General features: G+C 36.5%; 1 protein-coding gene across 2 annotated transcripts in view; it reads left to right on the forward strand.

Annotated features, from left to right (window-relative positions):
* Sgf29 (SAGA-associated factor 29) overlaps nucleotides 1-21,955 on the forward strand; it is a 124,728-nt gene extending 102,773 nt beyond the window's left edge. For both annotated transcript variants that reach the window (XM_090415646.1, XM_090415647.1), the window contains exon 5: nucleotides 20,312-21,955. In XM_090415646.1, the coding sequence (XP_090271772.1) occupies nucleotides 20,312-20,722 (411 nt within the window). In that variant the 3' untranslated portion in view covers nucleotides 20,723-21,955. The remainder of the gene's footprint in view (nucleotides 1-20,311) is intronic.
* Nucleotides 21,956-22,828: the final 873 nt, after the last annotated feature.

Consider the following 22,828-nt stretch of genomic DNA (forward strand, 5'->3'; position numbering starts at 1 on the left):
ATATCTATATAGTATAAAACATGAAATTTTTACAAACAGTTTATAGAATTTCAAGTGTTATATTGATTTATTTAACACAAAATATTAATACAATTATTCTAGCAATGAGTTACAGCCAAAGTGTTACTTAGTTTTGAGGATTTGAACTAATCCAGTGCATCGTACCAAGCATAGTGTTTTTCCTTCGTTCTGTACCATATTGTAAATTATCCTGTCTTCAGTGCTTAGTTTCTTCCTTCAAAAAAGTTAGAGAAACTTATGAAACTTGACTTTTTATAGATGCCTCCAACATTTGCACTTAGTTTAATTTCAAATAAGAAACAGTAAATCACAGGTGAAAAAAAAAAAAACTGCCACATTTATTACGTATTTTAATTCTTACCAAATTGCAAGAATAATTTTGCAATTTACATTAAATAGTGCATTAAATATTGCTTTATTTTATGCCTGTAGAGGGAAATTGTCGGTGTTCAGTGTATTTCTTTGTTAAAATGAGATATCACTAATGACTGACAGTGAAACCAGCTGAAGGACTCGTATATCATTACAGCATAGGCTAGGGTATTGATAGTGTCATCTGTTTTTTGAATAATAAAAATACAGCACACATCCATTTTAAAATGATATGAACTTGAAACCTTATAATTTCATCTGAAGCCAGTAAAATAAACAATTCCAATATGTTAATATATTTTTTCCCTGACTCTGCTAAACTGAAGCTTCACTGCAAAATTGTCTTTTATTTTAGTTGTGCATTTATATATTTACATAAATTATGCAGCCTACCTATGAATAATAACAATTGGCCAAAGGGTTCTGTATATTAGCATGCTTTTTCATTATTTCTTCAACCTTTATTTTTATTCTGTTAATAATGTTTATTGCTGCTTTTTGCTAAAAATAAAGGCTCATACAAATGAAAACCAACAGTAGTTGTTACAAACTAAGTAATTTGGTGTTGGCTGCTGGAACAACAAGTATAGCAAAATAGCTCATTCACAGTTGAATGGAATGAAGACAGCACATAGAAATGACAGCTTAACTCCAGTATTTCATCTGTTTGACCGAGACATTGTCAGGAATACAGTATAAAACAAATGCAGCACAAAATAAAGTAGGAGGGTACTCTCTATGGGCACTACTAGAAAGACTTGGATGTTGAACAGGCGATTTAAGAATTACAGTTTCTCATATCTTGGGGAAGGGATGGGTATTTCACACACTGCACATTTGTTTAGGTTGGTTTAATTAAAGAGTAGCTGCGATTCAAAAAAAAGTTTGCGTTTATACTTGCTGTGATGAAGCAGTTTTTTGATAATTGTATCCCCAATGATGCCTCTATGACAGAAGTGAAATACTTCAAATTAAATTTGAATTATATTCTGTTTAATCCTTTATCCAAGTGTATGCCAACAATGTTTGTGAAGCATCTTCACCATTAGGCTGCTTGTATACAGAGGCTGGTGACGTCACATTAATTGCCTTGATATCCCGTAATGCAAAGCACACATTCTTTTGGTTTCAACCTTTATTGAGGTCTCATCAGTTGAAGCTAGACCTAAAAGAGATACCAAGGTTGGAGTAATGCAGAGGTCATATTTAATGACTGAAGAAATATTCAGTTGTTAAACCACTGTTTAATTCATTCTTATGTGCTGTCTTCATTCTGTTAAACTGTTTGAAACCTATGTTTCAAATAGCACTTAGTTTAAATACAAGCAAAATTGAAAAGATTCACAAGTCAGTGCAACAATACTATGATGTGTGAGTGTGGAGGAGAAGACAGAGAAAATGAAGTGATATATATGTATATATATATACATATATATATGTATATATATATATATATATATATATATATATATACATATATATATATATATATAATTATTATATAAATCAAGTAGATATTAAATCCAGCATTATTTCAAAGCCGAATGTAGAAACTATGAAAGTTTCGTACGAAATTTGACCAGAGAGCTTACGGGAATACACTCGCCGGCATTTACAGTTGCCCTAGCTAAGACCTTATAAAAGACATGATCACTTGCCCAAGCATCCATATATTCACCTTCTATTGGTCCATTTTGACAAGGTTTCACTGGCCTAGCCTGACAGCTGTTTCAAACTGGTTGATTCTCCTCAGAGACCAGGCAGAAACCTTAAGAGAGCAAGCAATCATGTCTTCTATAAGGTCCACACTAGCAACTCATAAATTCCGGTGAGTGTATTCCCGTAAGCTCTCTGGTTAAATTTCATACGAAACTTTCATAGTTTCTACATTCGGCTTTGAAATAATGCTGGATTTAATATCCACTTGATTTATATAATTTTGTGTCGCCGAACTTAGCCTTTGTCTCTTTATTTTTAGTAAATATGTAATTATTGTTGTCACAAAGATCCTGTGATATATTTCCACCAAGAAAGGGGAGGGGTAGGACACATTTTGCATGTTATCCTAGCAGTAATGTACAAACCATTTTTATTTATTTATTTTTTGTGATAAAACAAGCATTCTTTTGACAGATCACACAAATACAAGTTTTGGAAATAGCCAATAATGGATTATTATTTTTTTTTTTTTTTAGGGTTTCAGTTTTTCTTTGGATTCTAGGGGTATTTGTATGTGTTGGGTGGGGAATCCATACTCTTAATCATTCTATTATTAAGTTGTAGTATTAGCTCAACTACCACAAGTCACTCTTATTTAATTTTTTTTTAAAAGTTATAAATATAAAGATGATTTGCATTAAAAATGACTACACACATACACATGTGTGTGTGTAGTCATTGCAACAATATATATATATATATATATATATATATATTAAATTATTCCCATATTTGTGAATGAATTTCATTTCCCAGTGTAAGATCACCAACTTGCTTATTGGAGTCCTGAAATGGCTTAAACAAAGCTCTATGTTTGGTCTCTAGAACAGAATTTCCAGATTATCTTGACCTTCTCATAGTACTAATGTATAATAGGTTTACAACCTTTCATGGTGGTATTTACATACAAAGATATTAAATTACCATTTTCTTCAATGTCCAGAAACTAAATGCACAGTTATTGATGGAACTTACATTAAGCCAAAAATCAAAAGCAGAAATAAGCACTGGTCAGAAGATTGCTTGGTAGGAAGTTAATGTTGCGTAACTTGTATTACTTTTAACTTTCATGTTTCACTTAACATACAATTCCTTTTAATATATTTCCTGTCTTTTTTCTTTCCTTTTCTAGTTATTTTAATTATAATTTATATAAATTATGCAACCTGCTGATGAATAATCCCATTGACCAACAGGTTTATCTTTCTTGAGCATCCTTTTTTTATTATTATTTCTCTTTCTCAGCCTTTATCTTATTTCTGTTACTATGTTTATCACTACTTATTATTATTAAAAATGGAGGCCAGTGCAAGAGAAACTGCCCATAAGCCATGTGATTTGTCACAGGCTACTTAGGAAACTTTATATATAATAATACAGTTCTTTTGCACTTGCATACACAAAAAAAGTATTAATGCAATGTTCACAAATTCACAATGTTATTGTAAATTTGTGAATTTGGTAGAAAATTCACATGGTAGGAAAAAAAATCAATTACAATATATAAATGTGGGAGGGGGGGTAAGACAATGAAATGATATAGTAATTACTGGAAATGGGTACAACAGACATCTTGGGAAGTCATATCACAAGATGTCTGCAGTATCCACTCATAATTAATTGCTATATCACTTTGATACAAACTTAATTTCAATTATATATATATACACACACACACACATATATAAAAGTAAGCAAGGATAGTTTGGTATTGATTGCCAATCATGTTTTTATTTTATTTTATTTTATTTTAAAGTCATAGTATCTGTGTGTAGCTTCCATGCCAACTCTTTGCCTTTCTACTAAGTAGTAGTGGTAATAGCTCAACTTCTGAAAGCTACTCTTATCACTCTCTCTTTCCCCCTTTATATATATATATATATTCATTTGCTTCCTAGTGTAGTGGATGGCACTTCCATTCTTTAACCAATAGTCCATGGCTTCGATTGCTATATTTGTGAATGAATTTCATTTCCCAGCGTAAGATCACCAACCTACTTATTGTTTAATGGTTTAAACAAAGTTCTATGTTTGGTCTCTAGAACAGGATTTCCAGATTATCTTGACCTTCTCATAGTACTAATGTATAATAGGTTTACAACCTTTCATGGTGGTATTTACATACAAAGATACAATTTTTTTAAATGGTCAGAGACTAAACACTGATGATTGGCTATAATCATTAGCTGCATTAAGCTAAATACAGTATTATTATTGCATGGAAATCTCTATGTAGTCCAAAGACACATGGGAGACTCAGACTATCTAAACAATACTTATCCTAATACTCCTTGAACATTCACCAAAAAGCAATCATACTTACTTACTCTTTTTCTTAATCTTACTCAATTTCTAAGGATAATCCCTTTTTTTTTTGCTCCTTCACATGGTGCACTGTTCATGGTAGAGGGAACCTCCTAGTGATGGTCCTTTCTTCATATTTTTCTGTACTCTTCTTCCCACTTCTACTTTTCCTAAGTCTTTTTTCACTTCTGCTTTCCAGATCACTGGGATCTGCCCTGCTGTCATGTGGTGCAATCTATGGACATCTGGAAAATCTGGAGCCTAGTAGTCTTACACTACTTTGCCCCCCCCCACTTCAACTAGGGCTTCCCTGCAAGGATCAGTGATGTTACTGTTAGTCTCCTTCCACATGGTTTGGAGTGAGGACCTAAGGCTTGCTATAGTCCAGGGTAGCCCTTGTATTCCAAGTACAATCTGCTTTCCAGGTAGGGGGTGTCCATGTATGTGTGTGACCCAGTTTATCAGGATCCTCTCAACAAGCCCAATTCAGTACAGAAACTATTTGCACATCAAGTAACAGTGAAAATAAAAGTGAAAGAAAAAAAAATCTGATTATACACATGACAGGGGGAACACCTGATTGGGAAAATGCCACTCTTGTTTATCTAATGAGTTTTTAAAAGTGTTGACAGAATTCCCCAAAATCTGTGTGTGGGGCAGGGGGGGGGAATCCATTCATTAGACATTTTTGTTGAAACAACCTGCCAGAAACAGTTGGAACAACTCTTCATGCAACATCAGTCAGAGCAATACCAATCATGGTAACCAGCCAGAAAACAACTTTTCTTTAAGAGCAATATCAGAATGGGACCTCCTTGATGTTCCTAAATGAGGAGATTTGCAGGATATTAACCTTAGTATGAGAATACTAGGATTAATATCCTAGTACCAACCAGAAATATCATCCTTATGCTTAACTCCATGAAACTTCTAACATCAGTGAAAGCAGAGTATCCTAAACCCATTGCACTACTTCAAATGCCAAAAATATATAGTCATATTTGGACTGCATGTCGTAGCTCACTGCTGTTTTTGTGCCTGATGTAGCAGCAAAGAACATGAGAATAAAGGTGTAAGTACAAAACATGCAAATGTGCTAATTGCAACAGGTAGAACATCCATCATACTCCTAAGCATGCCAAAGGTGGAAAGGATGAAAAGGAAATTCAATAGATGAAGACTAAGCTGAACAGGAGGCAAAGAGGAAGTATACAACAATAACACCTAGTGGAAATCCTCTTATGCTCCAAAGGTAACAGTAAAAATAAAAAAAAAGTATCTAAGAGGACATTAACATACATGACTGTACTGCTTGTTAGCAATTACATCATCCCTGAATGAATTATATACTTGTAATCAAGGTAGAGTGAATCAGAGAAAAAAAAATAATGTCCTCACTCCTGAAAAAATGCTGGAAATGATTCCTCACTACACCAAAACCTCCATCCATCCATATGTTCACTTGGCATCCACAGATGCCTCTCTTCTATGGTCACTCCAATGCTCGGTGATGTGCCACACCAAGCTTTGTCATGTAGTCCTGTTGTATGCTTTCTTGGAGACTTCAACTCTCTGAAGATCAGTCACTCCACACACACACACACACCATCCATCTCATTGATGGTCCACCCCTTCCTCTTTTTCCAGGAACTTTACCTTCTTTACTTTAACAACTGCATCCAAAATCCTCAGCTTTGTTTCCATGGAGATAGATCCATCCTTCCAGATTTTAGACAAGTCTCTGACTGTTGTTTTAACCATTCCTAACCTTCTTCTGATGTCTTCTGAACAGCAATTCTTCACATTAATAATGGATCCCAGATACTTCAACTTACTGATTTCCTCAATTCTTTCTCCATTAAGGTACACATGTTTTTTAAGAACTTTTCTGTTTGTATTTCCTTTGAGAACCATAATCTTTGTCTTGCTAGGATTGAGTTGAAGTCCTCTGTTATTACTGATCTTGTTAACTTTATCAAGAATTTGCCCTAGTTCTTCCTTGTTGTTACAGAGGAGTACAGTGTCATCAGCATACCTCAGATTACTGATCGATCTAACATCTATCCTAATTCCTGTCTTGAGCTTATCCAATGCTTCATGCATGATGTCCTCCACATATATATTAAACAAGTGAGGAGAAAGTAAACATCCTTGCCCAACTTCTTTTCCAACAAAGTCAATCAGTCAATCCAACACCTGTTCTTACCGTGGCTTCTTGCTTCCTGTACAAGTTGGCTCTCAATGTGATAGTATGTTGAGGAAAACCCATTCTTTTCATCACATCCCACAGTTTCACATGAATACACAGTCAAAAGCTTTAGAGTAGTTCATGTTGGAGGCTGAATGGATTTTTTACAACACTCAAAAAGAATTAAAATAGAATTTAATACTTCCTATATTTCATCCTAGTCACTAGGACATCTACGGGGATTACAAAAACAATTAATGTAACATATACACAAATAACAAACAATACTAAGCCCAACCACGTGGGTGACACTAAAGTCCTATCTAGGTAGAGCGCCCTCTAAGGGCAGTCATAGGTGGCCTGGAATGTAAGGTGGGAACTCTGGTGATGAGTGTTTCCCAAATCTTCGGAAGCTTAATGCAACCGTATTTATTGAGATTTGGTTGGTTTTTGAGAGCTGCTGCTTCTAAGAAAAGTCTCTCTTTCTTGAATTTGCTGTGGTGGAGCATGGTGGTTTTCTTCCATGATACTCTGTGGGTGGTGTCCAAAACATGGTCAGCCAAGCCTGAATGGCCATAGTTGTGTTTGAAGATGTAAGACTTGTGTTCCTCTAGACGGATGGATGCTGATCTGCCTGCCTGTCCAAAGTACGCCAGCTTACAGGAACAGGGTACTTTGTAAACTCCAGGCAGAGAGAGATGAGGGAGCTGATCTTTCGTAAAATGGATAAGCGTAGCAAGTTTGCGGTGGGGCTTATATGCTGTGTGTAGGTTGTACTGTTTTAATATCTTGGCTATTTTTTCGGATGTGCCACGGATGTAGGGTATGGTGATGGCATTTTTAAATCCTCCCCCATTCCCCGTCCTTTTTGTCAACAAGATTTTAAAAATGCCATCACCATACCCTACATCCGTGGCACATCCGAAAAAATAGCCAAGATACTAAAACAGTACAACCTACACACAGCATATAAGCCCCACCGCAAACTTGCTACCCTTATCCGTTCTACGAAAGATCAGCTCCCTCCTCTCTCTGCCTGGAGTTTACAAAGTACCCTGTTCCTGTAAGCTGGCATGCTTTGGACAGACAGGCAGATCAGCATCCATCCGTCTAGAGGAACACAAGTCTTACATCTTCAAACACAACTGTGGCCATTCAGGCTTGGCTGACCATGTTTTGGACACCACCCACAGAGTATCATGGAAGAAAACCACCATGCTCCACCACAGCAAATTCAAGAAAGAGAGACTTTTCTTAGAAGCAGCAGCAGCTCTCAAAAACCAACCAAATCTCAATAAATACGGTTGCATTAAGCTTCCGAAGATTTGGGAAACACTCATCACCAGAGTTCCCACCTTACATTCCAGGCCACCTACTACTGCCCTTAGAGGGTGCTCTACCTAGATAGGACTTTAGTGTCACCCACGTGGTTGGGCTTAGTATTGTTTGTTATTTGTGTATATGTTACATTAATTGTTTTTGTAATCCCCGTAGATGTCCTAGTGACTAGGACGAAATATAGGAAGTATTAAATTCTATTTTAATTCTTTTTGAGTGTTGTAAAAAATCCATTAAGCCTCCAACATGATGTCCTCACAGCACTTAAGCCTCTACACATGTGCTTTAGAGTAGTCTAAGAAACATTACCAGAGGGAGTCTAAATTCTTTATATTTTTCTATGATCTGTCTAAAGCAAAGGATCTGATCTCTGGTGCCCTTACTTTTCCAAAAACCTGCTTGTTCCTTGGGCATCTCTGTCTCAACTTTGGCCTCAATCCTATTTAGCATGATCTTCAATAAAACTTTGCACCAAAAACCTGCTAGTTAAAAATTAATGGACTGCACTCCTCAATAAAGGGCATGCATCCAGATCCATTAATAGATAGGATGGATACCTCCCCCCCCCCCCCCCAACATACACCACAGGAAAATAAAGCCATTAAAGTACCTAGTGTCCTGGATGAAGTTGAATTTGAAATTGTCTTGGATGTTTTCCTGAGAAGGAATAGACATAGACACTGGCCCTCTATAGTTCTCCAAAAAAGAAAAAATCTAAGGCCAATAAAACAAGACTTCACAACATTGGAAGTTAGATAGATCCACCAAAAATAATGAAAATTTTCCTACTATGGAAATTTTGTGGATTCTGCCAAAACGATGACATTGAGACCCTCCTGCAGAAATATGAGCTAGTATGTTTTTGTCTGCAGGAGTTAATGCCTGGTGAGTGTATTAAATTAAGAAATGTTACCATCATCTGCAAGGACAGGATGGCAATGGAGTTGCCATCCTTGTGGGTAGCCATATTCCTTTCCACAGAGTCCTACTCAGCACAAATATTGAGGCATCTCCCTCTCAGTAGGAACCTCTTATTACAATATGGGGCAAATATTTCCCAAGATGATCTTCATGACCTCATATTGCAGTTGCCACTCATTACACACTTAATGGAGGATTTAAATGGCCACAACACTCTGTTGTGTAGTGCTTGTATTAACACCAGGGAAGAGTTGTGGTGTACGTGAATAACAGTAATCTCTCTCTCTCTTAAACAGGAAGTAGCATCTCCTTCCATATGCCACCATACAGTCACTGACTTAATGATCTGTTTATCATCTGTCTTCCCACTGTGTAAGTGATCACTTTCCTGTGATATCCATTATTCTACATGAGTAACCATGTATTCCATCACAAATATCAAGATGGAAAATAGAGCAAGCTGACTGAATCACGTTCTCTTCCTTGGCAGAATGTGATTCTGCAACAAACTGCCTATCATTGATGCACTGAATTCTGTTATGACAACACTTAAAAACATCTAGTATTTTCCACCTTTCCTAAACTGTGATTGCTGAATGCACAGCAGTCAAGCTTAGAACAAAGCTTGTTCTATCTTCTGTAGATACCCTACAGCAACAAACCTGACAGTATACGGTGCTCAGGTCTGAGCACCATATACTTGCCATCAGAACTAAAAGGATGCCTGTATTCAATTACACATTTCCTATAACCAGATCAGCAAACAATACATTGGTGATCTGTATAAAAGATGGATAATTGAATCCAGGTATCCTTTTGACTCAGATAGCAAAAAAAAAGTGCTTAAACCAAAGTATGTTTGAAAGCTATTAGGCTTGTTGTTGTGTGGTATCTGCAAAAGATGATATTCCAGGCTTTTCTGTATATTTGCTCACCTAAAAGCAATTGCAGATACTCTCAGAGAGAGAGAGAAGCCAAATTCTTCCTCAAGTGTCTAGCCCTTAAAAGGAGAAGAACATCAAATTCTGTTCACTTTGAATGGCTTGAAACCTTACAACAGGTGCAATTCACAACAGGAACTGAAAGCTGCTTTGCTTCAAAGCTGTTCAACTGCAGTGGGAATAGGTACGCCTGTTATGAGATAATTAAACTTCTGTCACATCTTCCACAAGCCAGCCACTCTGTCTCTTTAACAAAATTCTGTGAACATGAATTTCTGGATTCCTGGCAAAGAGCAGTTATTATTGCCTTTCCAAAGCCAGTCAAGGAGCCAATGTTCCAGCAGATTATTCTCTAATACCGCTGACTTACTGTGCAGAGTCCTGCAAAAAAAGAGTTTAACTCATTTGTCTTTTATGGTTTCTATAGAGTGATAACTTTTTTTTTCTCCCTCAAGACAATTTGACTTCTATAAACATTCAACACAAGATCATCTCATTAGACTAGTAACATCAATTCAAGATACTCATTCTTAAAAATGAGCACCTGGTTTCAGTTTACTTGGATGTGGAAAAAGAATATGATGCAGCTGAGGGTTAGCATACTGATACAGCTTTCATAGCGAATCTTTCTCTTTTCATCAAAAACTTTGTCTCACCAAATCTTTCAAGTAAAAGTGGAAACCATAATTTCCTGATCCTTTCTCTAAGAGGAAGGAGCACCACAAAGGTTTTAATGTGCTATTTGTAGTCAAAGTAAACTTGATAACAGAACAGCTATTACTACTGTTAGCAGTCTCTTCTTATGTAGGTCACTTGACCATCTTTTGTCATTCCTATAATATGAAGGTCATAGAAAGACAGTTACAGTAAGCCACTGATTTTTTTTTCCATGTTTTCCATGTAGGCACTTGCCAATGGGCTTAAGTTTTCTCCACAGAAGAATGTTTCCATGCACTTTTGCTGAAGGTGAATCTTCATCAGTTGTAACAAAGTTTTTGGGACTTATATTCAATATAAATTTAATATTCTTGCCACACATACATCAATTGCAGGACAAATGCCAGAGAGCAATGAACATTCTTCAGGTTTTTCTACTTCTTATCAAATATTTATCCAGCTGAGGCTCAATTATAGTTCCCAAGTCTATGCTTCTACCCAAGAAAGAGTATGCTTCTATGGGTAGAAGGATCCAACTACTATGGTTGGATCCTATCCACTATCAAGCAATTAGAAAGACAACTGAAGCATTCTGTATCTTCTGTTCCTCTTTACACTGAGGCATATGAATATGAACCACCAATCTTATTTCAACAATTGTCTTTGCTATATGCTGTGAAACAAAATTCCTGCAAAATCATCCCACTCAGATAAGTTTTTTGCCCACATTGGCAAAATTTATACAAAATATGACAGACTTCAATATGCCCCCTTTGGACTACATAAAAGAACTTATTGAAGCACTAGACATTATTGTAGACAACATTACACGAATGCCTCTTAATATACCACCACCTTGGCATACCTGCATTCCATGGTGAAGCTTCTTTATGCAAGTTAGGAAATATTCCATCCTTTTCTTCTGTCTGCTAGCAGCTCTCTCAAGCACACAGAGCAGAATACTCTGACTACTTAGACCATTCATTACATTATATAAAGCTACTAGAGATATGCACTATTTACACTGACTCATCAAGTTCTCTACAGGCTTCTGAAAAACCTGGTACACCACACTCAGATCTAACATCTCTTTCATCAAATCTGGAGACTTCATTTATGTTTGCCTGTTTTGGATCTCAAGCAACATTAGGAACAAAGAATATAAGGGGGTCAGTAGACGCTGGAACTAGGTTAGTTCATTCCCTAAGATACCATTATATGCCTCTGCCTTACACAGATTGCAGGCAGATTATAAGACAAAATGCCTCTTGGCTCTTTATTTTAAATAAGACAAAAATTACTCCTAGCAGCAAACATCATGATATAAAGAACAATGACAACCCATAAGCCTGAAATTAAACTTTGGTAGTAAAGTCTGCAGAGATCATAGAGAGGAAGTTGTTCTTGCTAGTCTCTGCATAAGTAATATAATACTCATTTTGCACATTTCTTCCATGTTGAGAGACAAGGACAGTGTGAGTATTGTTTATCTACTGCTTCTATATGATGCATTAATGATGCCCTGTGATTTTAAATTTTTACAAAAAATTAATCCTTAATACCAGTGTATAAAATGACATCCACCCTATGATGTGGACCTCCTTTTGCTGCGATGATTACAGCAGTCCTATGGAGCATACTTTTCACAAGCATATAATAGCTATCAATGGGAATTTTAGACCATTCTTCCTGTAGGCAGGTAATGAGGTCCTGGACTGTTGTGAGGACAGATGTCCCTTGACCTCACCTGATACTCAAATTCATCCCACACATGTTCAATAGGATTGTGATCAAGGATCTGTGGAGACCAGTCAAGTGTGGTGATGTTCATGTACACAAATGATGCAGTTATAGCAGCAGCCTTGTACTCATCTGGAAAGTTTTGCTGAAAGAGACAATGGTCAGTTCCATAGAAATGCCACAAAGGAGAAGGCAATGCATTGTTCAGATACCTCTTGGAGTTCATTTTTTGTGGCACCACAAACAGATGTCTGAGACCAAACCAGGAAAAACAGGACCATACCATCACATTACCACCTCCAAATTTCATAGTTGGAGTTATGCACTCTGGTAAGAGATGTTCACTGGCATCCACCACCCCACATCCATCCATCTGCTTGGTAGAGGGTGTAATGTGATTCGTCTCTCCATAACACAGCTTTCCAAGCTTCCATGTCCCACTGCACATGCACTTTGCACCACTGAAGACAACACTGTATGTTGGTTTGGGTAACATAGGATTTCATATTGCAGTCCTACCATGAAAACTGATGTTGTGAGCCTCAGTTCTGAATGTTTTTTGTGCAGATTCACATTCCAGTCAATGCCTTTAACTTCCCCAATGTGTCAGCCAACAAATGGAAGTTTTTACATATTTTCCTTTGTAGCACCCTACAGTCATGTTCGATGAGTGTGGTGGGTCATCCACTGTAGGTAGCATATGCAGTTGACTTCCTGCACTGCCATCTCAGTATGATATCATTGATGGTTGACCCAGGATGACCCAATTTGTGAACATGCCTCTTTCAAACTCCATCAGCTCCCTTCTTGCAGCCATTTCACCCATACAATTTCACTGGCTTGGAAGCATCACATTCCTCCGATTTATAATGGCTATTCGATGAAGACAATATTACACGTGACATGCTACATGGAACAATACACCTTGCCCATAAGGATGTCTGTTGGCTTGTTTCCAAATAGTGTATATAGTTATCTATTAGTGCTAATTTACCTTTGGCATAGCACATTATAGCCTTGAATGCTGACATGCCATAAAAAAAAAAGAACAGACCTTCTAGACAGGTGCTAAAAATCACCTCAGCATGAATTCATTAAACCCTTTTATTAATGTAAAACATTTCTATCATATCCTCTCTTTTCTCTTTTCCACCTATCAACCAACTTCTATAACCCCCCCTCACCACACACACACACACACACTTAATTTATTCTCATAAAGAGCTTCTGCAGACTACCATCTTGGTAACTGACCTTTGGATCCTCTCCACTACTTCCTAATCCCTAAGAAATCCAAAAGACCAGATCTGTGCACAATAATCCAAATGTGGTTGTATATAAAGGAATAAAGACGAATGATAACATACTTATCTCTGCATGTTAGTATGTTCTTCAATATCTAAGTAATTCTATGAGCTACCTTGGCTATTTTTAGAGTATCTTCTCTATCTAATACCTCCCCCTCCCTCAAATCCATAGCTTTATCAATTTCCTGGGCTATTTCATCAGTGAAGTATACAGCATTTTTTCATCCCTAAATCCATAACTTTACACTTTTCCACATTAAGCTGACACCCATTATTTTTTGTCCGTAATGTGAGCATATTTAAATAATTAAATTGATATTTTTCAATATATTGAGTACCTCCAGTTCATCTATGATTCAGCTACATCATTCTCTATCAATGTGAATACAGCAGGGGACCTAGGCGGTATGTCAACTCATGTGCAAGTGAACTGGCAGTGCCTCTGACAAAGTTGTTTAATCAAAGTCTCAGCACTGAAAAGGTTTCAAGGGTAAGGTAGTTCCATTATATAAAGGTGGTTCCAAGACTGAAGTAGCAAATTACAGACTATTTAGTATCTCTGGAGTGGTTTATTAATATATTTTTCCAATATTAATATATTGGAAAAGTTTTCAGGGATGAGTGGATTGGAATATGATGCTCTATCGGGGGCAGCATAGCTTTGTAAAAAATAAATCCTGCCTCAGTAATTTATTCACAGTAATTTTATAATAAGTTGATGGCAGAATTGGATAAAGGAAATGGCTATACTATGATACTGCTGGACTTTGCAAAAGCGTTTGACAGAATACTATATGGAAAACTGTTACATAAGTTGAAGCAAATGGGAATGGATATGGGGAGGGGGGTTTAGACATCAGAGGGTGGTGTATGGTGGAGTGGAATCAAGGCAAATGAGGGTGATTAGTAGAGTGCTCCAGGGCTTGTACTAAGACTACTATTTAATTTGTACATTTATGATATAGCAAAAGATTTGAAGAGGATATTCAGTTGTTTGCTGATGATGCAAAACTAGTGAGAGCAATAGTTTATAAAGGTGATTTAGATATCATAACAGGATGATTTAATAAATTGGCAGTGTGAGCAATGGACAACAGTTGTAAAGTTGTACAAGTTGTAAAATGTAAGACACTGCACTTCAGGATGAAAAATTACGTACTTCATATCATATTGATAGTACTAGTTTATAGGAAATTGATGAGGCTAGGGATCTGGAAGTGATGGTGAATAGAGATTTGAAATTCAGAGGACATATTGCAAAAGTTGGCAAAATAGCTCAGAGGATTACTTGAATGCTGAAGAACGTGATGACATGTAAAGAAGGGGATATTATTATCGCTATTTATAAGACTATGATTAAGCCACATGATGACTACCATACACAGATTTGATCACCTGTGTCTCTTGGGGATGGGGAGAGGATTTAGAGATGAATGATCAAGCTGGTGACAGGTCTGTGGAAGATTTCTATGAGGATAGATTGAGGGTCGGTTTAGCTGATAAGGAGAGGAGAGGGGATATGATAGAAACTTATAAGTTGCTGAAGGGATTCTATAATTGACACAAAATAAATTTTTCAATACATGGGAAGTAGGGGGGAAAACAAGTGGTCACATTTGGAAGTTGTCTAAGAGTGTGATTAGTAAGGGTGTACGGACTAGAATCTTCACTTGGAGAGTGGTGAATGAGTGGAATGGATTGCTAGAGGTGGTGGTAAGCACCCAAACAATGAATAAATTTAAGATATGTGATAGGTATTGTGTTAATGGATCTCTCACGATGAGTCTTTTGGCTACGTGAAGTACCCATATAAATAATAATAATTCTGCAGGCTTTCCACATTGCTTTGACTATTATACTATGTAATTTTACATTATCAGAACCACTATTTCTCTTCATTTCCTATATTATTGATGTACAAATTAAATGCAGTGGTTCAAGTACAGAGCCCTGTGGCATGCTACTAGTCACCTGCTTTCTCCTGGATTCTGTCTATCCATATACTATTCTTTGGTATCTGTCTGTATTTTTGTATCCTTATCCAGTTGCTCCAGTCTGTGTAATGTAGTTCCATGTTGTATCATGTCAACCATCTTCACAAAAAAATTCATTTTTTCCTGTATCTAACTCAACTGTCACTATTCTGAAAAGTAAGCATGACCTACTCTTCACAAAGTCATGCTGCCTCTTTGTTCTGTCTTTGACCCTGCAACTTTTCCAGTACCTTTATTACTACTGCCAAGATACTGATTAGTCTGTAATTTGCTGTGTCTTGGAGCCTCCTTTATGACTTTACCAGAGCTAAAACAGCCTAGTCAGAGGCATGCCAGTTCCTTTGCACATTATTGTAATACACAAGTCGATATCCTATCTAATCCTGTAGCTGTATTTGCATTATCCTAATTACTTCCAATTTATTGACTCTCACCCCACATCAGTTCCTGTCACCTCCTTTCCATCAGCACTTGTAAAGGTTATCCTTCCATTGTAATATTTCTTTTTACTTAGCACACAGCAAAAGAACCCTTTGGAATTTACTTTGGCTTGTATGGCTAATTTCTTATCACAGTCTGTGAGAAGAAATATACCTTCCACTACATTTTTTTTTTTTTTTTTTTTCACTTCCTGTTTAATGGTACTGCTGATTTACCCTCTTGAGCTTGTGTATGGTCCAATATTGCTTCTTTCAAATATCTATCCCTTGACCATAATTTCCTTGTTTGACAATCTCCCTAGTTAAAGACAACATAGTGATGTCTATTCAGAGGCAGTGTGGCTGACTATCTTGGTTATGGACAGATCTTCTGATCCTATGACCAGATCCAACAGTTTCAAACTCAGAGTCTGTCCCCTTTATTGCATGCTGTTTCAAGTAATTATCTTAGTGAGAATAAATTCCATTTGCTGATGCATGTTTTGCACCCCATGGTCTGTGGTGGTAGCTGTATATTTTGTCCTATAGACCTCTACAATATCTTGTACCAGATTCATATCTCTGTCTTCCTGATGATATCCTAATCTTTTTGGTTACAAATCATCAGTAATACTCCTCCTATTCATTCTATCCTGAAAATACTATACCCCTGACATTTTATCTTTATGCCTACATAATCTACTGTCAGTCAATTCTCTTTAATACCTGTAACTTTTGGCAAAGATTGCACCAATCAATGATAAAAACTCCTCATCTTATTCCTGATATTTCAGGCATTAGTATACATAAATTGCAGTATCCTCTTAAGCTTGTAACTATTTTTATATCTTGTATTGACTAACCCTTTCAATTTATCATATTTTCACCCACCCACCACCTCATAGGTGTCTGCATATATACCTGCTGAGAAGAAACTGACATAGGAAATTAAGCAACAAGCCTAGAGAATTTTATAGCTTTGTAGCTAGTGTGTGTGTGTTGGGGGGGGGGGATAGAAAACTGATGTTATTAGTTGCTAAAGATAACACAAACTGTGACATCAGCTGAGAATGAAACAGAAATATTCAGTGATTATTTTGCCAGTGTATTTCATATTGTAGGATAAAGAATAGCATTGAACATAACAATGATAGCTAAAAAAGAGAGAGACTGAAAGCTGATGAATGTGAATGCTGGAATATTAAATCAGCTGAAAATAAAACTGTGAAAGTGAATAGGCTATCACCATGTATATTAAAGAAATTTGTAAAAGGTCAATAGTGTCCTTGACTTGACTGTTCAACATTTTTTTTTTTTTGTTTTTTCTTCCTGAATAGAGAAAAGATAGGAAAATGGTACTATCACTTGCATAACGTATCCAAAATCAGTGGCAGCAATAGTTAACCAGTTTGTATTGGGTTGGCAAATAAGTTTGTTCGGTTTATGCGTTAGTACAAGTTTACACTGCTTCGCCTGTCACTATTGTTGTGCTACCTAACTATTGCACAGTTGAAAGGCGACATTTCACATAACCTTTCAGTGAATTTTCGTTCAGCCTACTTCAGTTGCGTGTGTGTAGCATATTTTTAGAAATGGAAGGAAATAACGTACATTGCTGGCATATTTTGCTTTTTTATTTCAAAAAAGGCAAACAAGCTGCGGAGGCCCATAAAAAAAATATGCAGTATATATGAGGATGGTGCTTAACAGAACACATATGCCAAAAGTGGTTTGCCAAATTCTGTTCTGGAGATTTCGACGTCAGTGATGCGCTGGTCACCCGACCGAGGTTGATTTGAGTGTTGTGAATGATATCTTCGACAAAAATCCATCACAAACAGTGCGGGAGATTGCTGCAGTACTGAACATATCCATACAAGCATTGAAAACCATTTGCAAAGCACATCTCCTTGCTTGGCAAGGAGATGTGCTTTGCATTATGGGATATACTGAGACAAGGAGTGATGAGAGCTTGTTCCACCTTTACTACGAGTTGCCTCAGTCCTGAAGATACTTCAGGCGCAAACTTTATTTGCAAACACTTGGATAAAGGATTAAACTAAATTTAGTATATTACGATAACGTGGTATGTGAAAGATCATGGGGACACAAGAACGAACTGCCGCAAACAACCTCGAGATTGCACCCAAAAAAAGATCATGCTCTCTCTGTGTGTGGGATTATAAAGGTGTTGTTCACTACGAGGTGTTACCATCAGGCAGAACGATTGATTCAACAGTCTGTTGCTCACAGTTAACGCAACTGGCCCGTGCAATTAGCACAAAACATCCTGAATTGGCAAATCGGAAAGGAGTTGTCTTTCACCACGACAATGCCAGACCCCCCCACACACACACACATCGTTAACAACCCAGAGTAAATTGTTACATCTTGGCTGGGATGTTTTTCCACATCCTCCGTATTCACCGGACCTGGCACCTTCTGATTACCACTTATTCCAATCATTGCAGAATTCTCTGAATGGGAAAACCTTCGCTAATGAGGAGGCTGTCAAAAGACACCTGGATCAGTTTTTCGCCAGTAAATCTCAGGAATTTTATGAACGCGACATAATGAAGTTGGTGGACAGATGGCAAGAGGTCATTGTTAAAGAGGGTCAATATACAACTGACTAGTATGTACTATATATATTAAATAAAATGTGTTTCATTCCACTCTGAAAACCGAATGAACTTATTCGCCAAATTGGTTAGAGATACAATACAAAACTGAATTAATGAGAATAGAAATCTTTCTGAAGGATTTCAGGAATAATGGGGTGACAATTATATTATTATACAGAAATACAGACTTTGCAAATGATGTGATAGAATATACCCTAACTGTAATGTGGATTTTTGCTTGGTTGTTAATGCTAGCCATAGCCTGATGGATTGGATAGTCAGGAAATCCTACTTTTGAGTTAATTCAGGCCACACCATTAAGCAGGCTATCGGTCTTGTAGGGCAATGAAAATCCTTAAGCATTCATGTTACAACGGGATTTGAACCTTATATCGTAGAGAATATATACACTATCCACCCTTTCAATCAGGGTTAGCAATATACATGCACATTACTCAGTATATGTGTATGTTTGTGAGAGAGAGATACTCTTGTGTATATTGTAGCTCTCAAAATAGCAAAAGCTCTTCTTTTTTTGGAAGTGTGTTCTAGGCAAGTCTGCTTTATTTATATTGACAAAACATTACAAAAGAGGGGAAAGGACTTATATTACCCTATTTTATGGTTATCCAGTCCATAATAGTTTGATGCTGCAGACTTATCTGCTTTAGTTTGCACACAAAGAACATGGAGGCAGGATTTCTGACTCCACATATAAATAAAAGCTTAGGTGGTCACTAAGATCTTTATTTGTATTATCCATACTATGTCCTCTTTATTAGAGTATTCTCAAAATATACTGCAAAGACATCAAGGTGTACCACAGACAGTTTATTTGGTGTTGTGTTTTTTTTTAACACAATCCTCACATAGCACTGTTGTAGTTGTATTATAGGTTTTTATTACAGTCATCTGTTTAATTTTTTTATTGTTATATGAAGAGTGGCAACATGCAGTGAGAGGAAATAATTTTGAATATTACACCTATACATAGAGCAGCAGTCTCCTTTCCATAACATGGCCTCATTAGTGCCACCTACGTACCACTACTCAGACTCCCGCTCCAGGCATGACCTGGCAGAGTATGCTGCAGCTGATCAGGAAACCTCTTGTCTTGTTATTGAGGTTCTGGCCTGCAGTACCTCCATTTTTACTGGTATACTTTCAAAATGGAGGATGTTCTGGGTCCCTTAATATGTTTGGTATGTTGTGAATGCCAAACATAACCTTTGCCACTTCAGGCATTCAAATAAGCAGGGTGGTGGTTCACAGGGTAATGATCATTACCACCTAGTAGGAGGAAATGCCAACTAGGACGTCTATTTGGCATTTCCTCCTAGGAAGGTTATCCTTTTGGAAAGTTCACTGGGTGTGTCAGAAGCCCTTTTGTGGAAATAGACCACACCACGGAAAGGCAGTAGTGGCCCATATAATTAATTAAATTTAGCTAATTATCAGCTTTAAATGTTTGTTTTCTCTACTACGATAAACTAAAATTTTCTCTGTATAATTGCATAATGTTTCAAGAAAAAGTTTTTAAAATGGCTCTTGAAGCATTTCAAAACAGCGTATAAGCAATGCATAGCAAACCCAAGATAAACTAAACTACACAATCATAGTATTAATGTAAGACCATTTTTAAGAGAAGAAACTTTATATGCTTTATATTTTACTACCATAATGAATATCTGCATTTATTTTGAATGCATTCTTGTGTGTGTTATAACATCCTTCCCTATAATAAATGTTCCACTTTTTTTTAATAGGTTGGTGATATGGTAGCAGCACTAGTAAAAGGCTCAGATGGTGATGAAAATTGGATATTAGCAGAAGTTGTTCATTATAATCATAATACAAATAAATATGAAGTTGATGACATTGATGAAGAACAAAAAGAAAGGCATATTCTTAGCCGACGAAGGGTAATGCCCTTGCCTTTAATGAGAGCCCATCCTGAAACTGATCCCGAAGCATTATTTTCAAAAGGCACATTGATTATGGCATTATATCCACAGACAACATGTTTCTATCGTGCTGTAGTTCATGAACCACCGTCTGGTCCACAAGGAGATTATCAAGTTTTATTTGAAGATTCATCATATTCAGATGGCTACTCACCACCTCTCACTGTGGCACAACGATATGTTATAGCCTGTAAGGAAAGTCGTAAGAAATAGGCTGTTTTATATCTCAGCATAGATGAGTGAAAATGAAACCATTTTGGTTTGTATTATGTAAAAATATAATCAGTAGGACCTATAATTATTAAAAGATGTAAAAACGGCTGTTGATAATTTTATTCATTAGCAGCAATAGTTAATTCTTAACTAATTCCTTCCCCAGAGAAATTCAAATCCTTTCTTAATTAGAAATGCAAGATGAGCAAACTGAGTTTTGTTGTATGATTATGAAGGCTAACATTATAATATTTGAATGGAAATTAAAAAAATATAAAAATTTAGACTTTTTAAAAAATATAAATTACAAATTACATAGCCAAAATAAGTTCATCTAGAAAGCTTTACAGGTTATAACATTTTGTATAAGATAAAAATTTAATCGTTAAATTTATTTTTAATATGACTAGATTAAATATTTTACTGAACTGTGAATATAATGCAATATAGTTATGTTTAAATGGATCTACTAACAAGCTTTCCTAGAATGTGCAGGAATAATGCTTTTTAAGGATTATTACTGACGATGAAGCTAGTGTTGCAGATCACACTAATTGATGTTACTTTTATTTTTCCAATAGTAGTAACATCTTCATGCATAATAATGCTTTCTAAAAACATGATTCAGTTCACATAAGTTTATTCACCCTATCACTAATTTGGAATGAGCTCAAAAGGATTGCCTGATAGCAGATTCCTATTTTTTTTTTTTTTATTCATAAGTACAATTTTATTGCCACTGTAGAAAGGTTATAAGCCTACATTAATAATGTGCATGGGCTAAAGATTTTTTATTTTTTAGCAATAGTTATGAGACCCTGCTCTAGAGACCAAACATGAAAATTTTTCAAGCCACCTCAGGCCTTCAAGCGAGGACAGTGGTCTTACGCTGAGCTATGAAGTTCATCTACCATCAGAAAGGCAATCAGAAACATCCGTGTCTGAATTTGAACCTGCAGCCAGTTGGTTGGAGAGTGGAGTGTCCTGTTTGGCCAAATAGAGAACTATTTGGCCAAACAGGACAGTGAAAATCTGTTCATATCTTCTTACTCATCTAGAAATTTGAAAAGTATCCCAATTCAGATGATTCAACTTGTTTTCGAATCTCTAACCATGTTATTGATCAGAATAGAATTGGTATACAATTCTGATCTATGTACCCCACAGTCTCACTTCATTGGAACTGAGAGGATTAAATAGCAAACCTCATTTCACTGATTTCTTTTGGAAATGTGTACCTAAACTCAAGATCTGTGTGTGGGGGGGAAGGGAGGGATAAATGTAGAATTATAGGCAGTCCCCAATTTAATCACACCCTTGCTTGTGTGTTTATGAAACATGTATGTAGTGCACTCACTGAAATGTTGTAAGGTTATTTCTGTCGGTTTAATTCACACAAAGATGTCGGTATGTAATTATTAATGCAAAGTAATGTAATACAGTATAAATAGTATGAGAAAAGAGAAAAAAATTTAAAAAAAATAATTAAATTTGACCATTGGACCTTTTTATGGAATTATGAAGAGAGAGACTGAACAGTTTTCATTTTCATCTCTAGATCAATCTTCATGGTGTTTCCCATTAGTAGGTATTCACTGGCAATTTGGATTTCAGCTGACCAAATTGCATTTTGTGCTAGTTCAACCACTCTACCGCCCATGGTGGATGAAGCAGCGAGACGAAATTGCACTTCTTATCCATGCTATTCAATAGGTGTTACAGAATCGTATCCAGATTTTGCTGAACATCTATAGATGTTATGGCCAGTTGGGGGGTGTTAAACCAGAAACAAGCATGATGGATATAACACAATGAAATCCTGTGATAGCAGCATTGTTCAGTTAAACATCCCCCCCCCCCCTGCCCCGCTTTGTCAGGGAACTAAGGTGAACAGTGAAAATGAAAAATCAGCTAACCTGGAACAAACTCACATGGCAGCAGAATTGGTAGGTGCCACTGATATAAGTACCAACAGAAAAGAGATTGAACTGGCACCATGTGGACATAATTGGACTTATTGAGACAAAGAAGAATAAAAACAGGTGAGATCCTATTAAATAATAAATATAGGATATTATATTTAGGCGGCAGCAATCAGAGAAAGGA

This window comes from Typopeltis vanoorti, chromosome 3 (genome assembly GCF_054136105.1).
Source record: "Typopeltis vanoorti isolate ZY-2024b chromosome 3, IOZ_Tvanoo_1.0, whole genome shotgun sequence".
Lineage (NCBI taxonomy): Eukaryota > Metazoa > Arthropoda > Arachnida > Uropygi > Thelyphonidae > Typopeltis > Typopeltis vanoorti.